This window comes from Aplysia californica, unplaced genomic scaffold (genome assembly GCF_000002075.1).
Source record: "Aplysia californica isolate F4 #8 unplaced genomic scaffold, AplCal3.0 scaffold00020, whole genome shotgun sequence".
Taxonomy (NCBI): Eukaryota; Metazoa; Mollusca; class Gastropoda; order Aplysiida; family Aplysiidae; genus Aplysia; species Aplysia californica.
Genome location: NW_004797290.1, coordinates 1548145 through 1551815, shown reverse-complemented (window position 1 = coordinate 1551815; position 3671 = coordinate 1548145). Strand labels below are relative to the sequence as shown.

Here is a 3671-nt window from a genome sequence, read left to right as displayed (position 1 = left end):
CCCCCTCCCTCACCCCCCGAAACTAAGTACACGGTTACCATGTATGCGACATTGAGACTACACAGTGAAAAAGGAAAAATTCATGTCAACGTCAAGAAGGGAGCAAAGCAGTTACCGTTTACCTAGCTGAAGCCCCCTCCCCCACGAAACTAAATACCTGCTTACCGTGTTTGTAGATAATGAGAGGCGCCCGGTTGCCGGTTACCGTGTACGTAGATATTGAGGCTACGCGCCCGGTTACCGTATACGTGACATTGAGACTACACACCCGGTTACCGTGTACGTAGACACTGAGGCCACTGTACGTGCCCGGTTACCGTGTACGTAGACTCTGAGGCTACGTGCCCGGTTACCGTGTACGTAGACACTGAGGCTACGTGCCCGGTTACCGTGTACGTAGACCCTGAGGCTATGTGCCCGGTTACCGTGTACGTAGACACTCCGTTGGTGTTTATTTAACATAGAAGATATTCCTCATTATTATTGTTGGGTATGGATTCCATATTTTAATGGAGCTTCTCGACTTCTACATTTAGACAACAGTAGTCTTATAGTTATTAGGAGATGAATGGGCTTAAAAACATAAAATAAGTCTGACTTACTAATTGAACTCAATACGCTTAGGTGTGTATGATTTTATACACTTACTTTACAAGACTAACTTACTACACTACAGAATTGTCTCGCCTGATTCTAATAATATCAAGATCTTTTGAACAAATCTGAGAAATTTAATTACCACACTCAGTTTCACTATCATTATATAATAATTTATGCTTTTTTTTTCTCTAATTTTGTGCCCACAAAAGTACAATACAGTCAAACTTGTCCAAGATGGCCATCCATTGTTGAGGAGAATAGTAGTCATAGTCTTCTTGGGTTGTATTATAAGTTTTATAATACCGAAAAAACACAAGTGGGAAGTGATCTTTTGTACTGGTCATTGTCTTGGAGGTTCTTTAATAACTCTGTAATTTTCCGTGAGGCTGGATACGATGTAGATTGACACAAAAATTAAACATTAAGTGTCTTTAATTTGCAATACTCATTCCGCTCCCGCTTGCTTTCATATTTATTGAAATTTATTGTTCGTGGTCCTATTCTGACCTTGGTGATTATGCATTATAATGAGAGCAAATGTCTAATGTTGGCTAATGAAACAAATGATTTGTCATGTAATATGTCTGTGCTTGCTCACTCACTGTTTATAAACTCTGGCCTGGGTTTAACCATTTTCAGTTGAGGAGTACAGGAAAAAAATGGGTTTGTTGACTCAGAATCATTTCTGTGTGACTGTTTGTCTGTTATTAAATTGTTTGATGAATAAATAGTAGCCAACGGTAAAACAAAAATCCTTTTCAAAGTCGAAATTGCCTTTAAAATGATAACCTGTCCAAGACGGAAACCATTCGTAATGGATTCTTCCCACTTCTCCCTTGATAAATTTTTCTATAAAACATCTGTCTAAGGCGGAAACCTGCTCAACCAAGAGTTAAAAGTGTAGATTCCTTCCCTTCGGAGGGTTTTGACTTTTTTAAAGTTTTAAAAACAGAAAAAAATCTTTGCCTGCTCAGCCCTGATTCCATCTGCTCTGACCTTTATATCATGTCGCCAAGGGAGGAAGGGGGAAGAAGCACAGTTTGGGGTAGCTGTTACCCTATCCATGTGTGCCCCGAGCAGTGCAGATTGTCAGGGTGGTGTTGATGTGAAATCTCACCACTGCTCATGAAAGTGCTCAATTGTGCTCCAGTATGGAAACTTGCCTTGGTAGCCCGAGGTGTTTAAATGGATTTGACCACTGCTTTTAATTTTAATTGGTCAAACAGTGGTCTTTTATGCGATGCAAGCATTAGTAAGACTTGTTGCATGCTGCAATTATCAGAGAGGCTAGGATAGCACTGGGAAAGTGTGAAGTTTTGTTTTGACCACTTCTTGCCAACCAGACAGACGACCCTTGGTCCCACAGTGTACAGGCTGACTCTCTGGATCCTGTGCTCCATCCCCCTCCCCTCTAAATTCTCCTGTCCAAGACAGAAAATGTCTAAAATTAATTGTTTTTTCTGTATCCCTTGCAATTCTGTCTTGGATGGGTTTGACTGTGTATATTATAGTCTGCAAGCTCTTGGAATTTATCTCCTCATGATTTCTATTTTGTGACTATGCCCATTTTTCTCCCCGACTCCCCATTTGTTTTAGTTTTCCTCCTTTTTCTCTATCCTTATTCATCAATGAATTTTTATTTTTCAGATGGTGACTTGGCACCTTGCTGTATTTCTCTGCATGCTCGGAGGAGCATTGGCAGCAGGAAAGAAAAATGTTCTCCTTTTTGAGTCAGAACGAGTCCCTGAGGTATGTTGAACCTTTGAATATAATAAGTGACTATGTTTATAATAGGAGTTCACTTCTGACCTCAAAGTCGAGAACTTAGTTTTCAGGGACTTTGTCATTTTTCAAAATCTGTCAAAGCTATCTTTTTCATTATTGACATTTCCGCTGCCTCGGACTTTTTTGCTTTTATTTTAAGCAATTCCTTATCAACAATTTTAACACTATCATCTACTCCTCTGTTAGTTAGTAAAGACAACTATTTGTTTGCTTCCATTTCAAATTTGCAGTTTTGTTTTTTGACTTTGATGCCAGATGTTTCTGTATACAGTTGGCTGCATTCGTGATACCAATTGTTCCCAACGCGGAGCATTTCCTCAATATTTTACTGTCATTGGTCCGTTTTTTCTGGACTCTTTCAAAATGCTTTTATTTTAATCCTTGTCTGTGAGTGAGAGATGACCACTTGTACTACTATAATAGTTTGGAATGTTGATTGGTAGGTAGGTGTATGTTGAAATTCTTCTGAGCTCCTTTTTTTGTAAATCGCTTCACTATGTCTTGTACTAGTATTTTTTCTTGTTACCTTGGTAGTCCTTAGACTCCGTAAACCATGTGCTTGTTGTGTATCTTTTTGTTCAAGCTGACTGTTCTGATGGGGGTTTTTTCTTATTATTTTCAGTTTCACTTTGCTTCATTGGTCTATTAGACCCTTTTCAAGTGTCTCGTTTATGATATAATACTCATGAAAACAGTTCATGTACTCTCAATCAATGAGATAATCTTAGGTAAACTTATTGAGAAAACGACTTCACATTTATTTGTATCATGTGGATTGCTAAATCATTCAGTGAAGTTTGAACACATTCTTACAATGCTATATCTACTTTAAACAGTTTCCGGGGCCCCATCAGAATTTATGAGTTTTCAATTACTTTTAAGCAGCCCACTAGCCAGTTTTTTTTGGGGGGTCATGCATTCATGATGCATAGTATTTTCCAGCATTGTCATCTTTTCGTGACGTCTTGTGCTGCATTGTAATACTGTAATAGACTGGGACTAGTGCTGTCTAGTGAGTGTCGATGGCTTAATGGTTACCAGCACTGTATTGTTCAAGTTCTGGGGGGGGGGTCACCTTTTTTATAGAAAGGCTGTCAGTGCACTTCACACTTGTAGGGAGTTTCAGTCTTGACTCTTAAAGTGGGTAGTTGGCGGTTGCTCTGGTGTAGTTAGTTCCTCCTTCCCTATCAACAAACATCTAATTTGTCCTTATCTCTCCTCTTTCTTTTCTATTTTTGTGTGTTACTCTCAAGTAACACCTCGTATCTTCAGCACGTATATATATA

General features: G+C 39.0%; 1 protein-coding gene across 6 annotated transcripts in view; it reads left to right on the top strand.

Moving 5' to 3' along the window:
* The window catches only part of LOC101846478 (progranulin), a 52580-nt gene that overhangs the window by 5117 nt on the left and 43792 nt on the right, over nt 1-3671 (top strand). For all 6 annotated transcript variants that reach the window (XM_013087125.2, XM_035972004.1, XM_013087121.2 and 3 more), the window contains exon 2: nt 2248-2349. In XM_013087125.2, coding sequence (XP_012942579.1) covers nt 2248-2349 — 102 coding nt within the window. The remainder of the gene's footprint in view (nt 1-2247; nt 2350-3671) is intronic.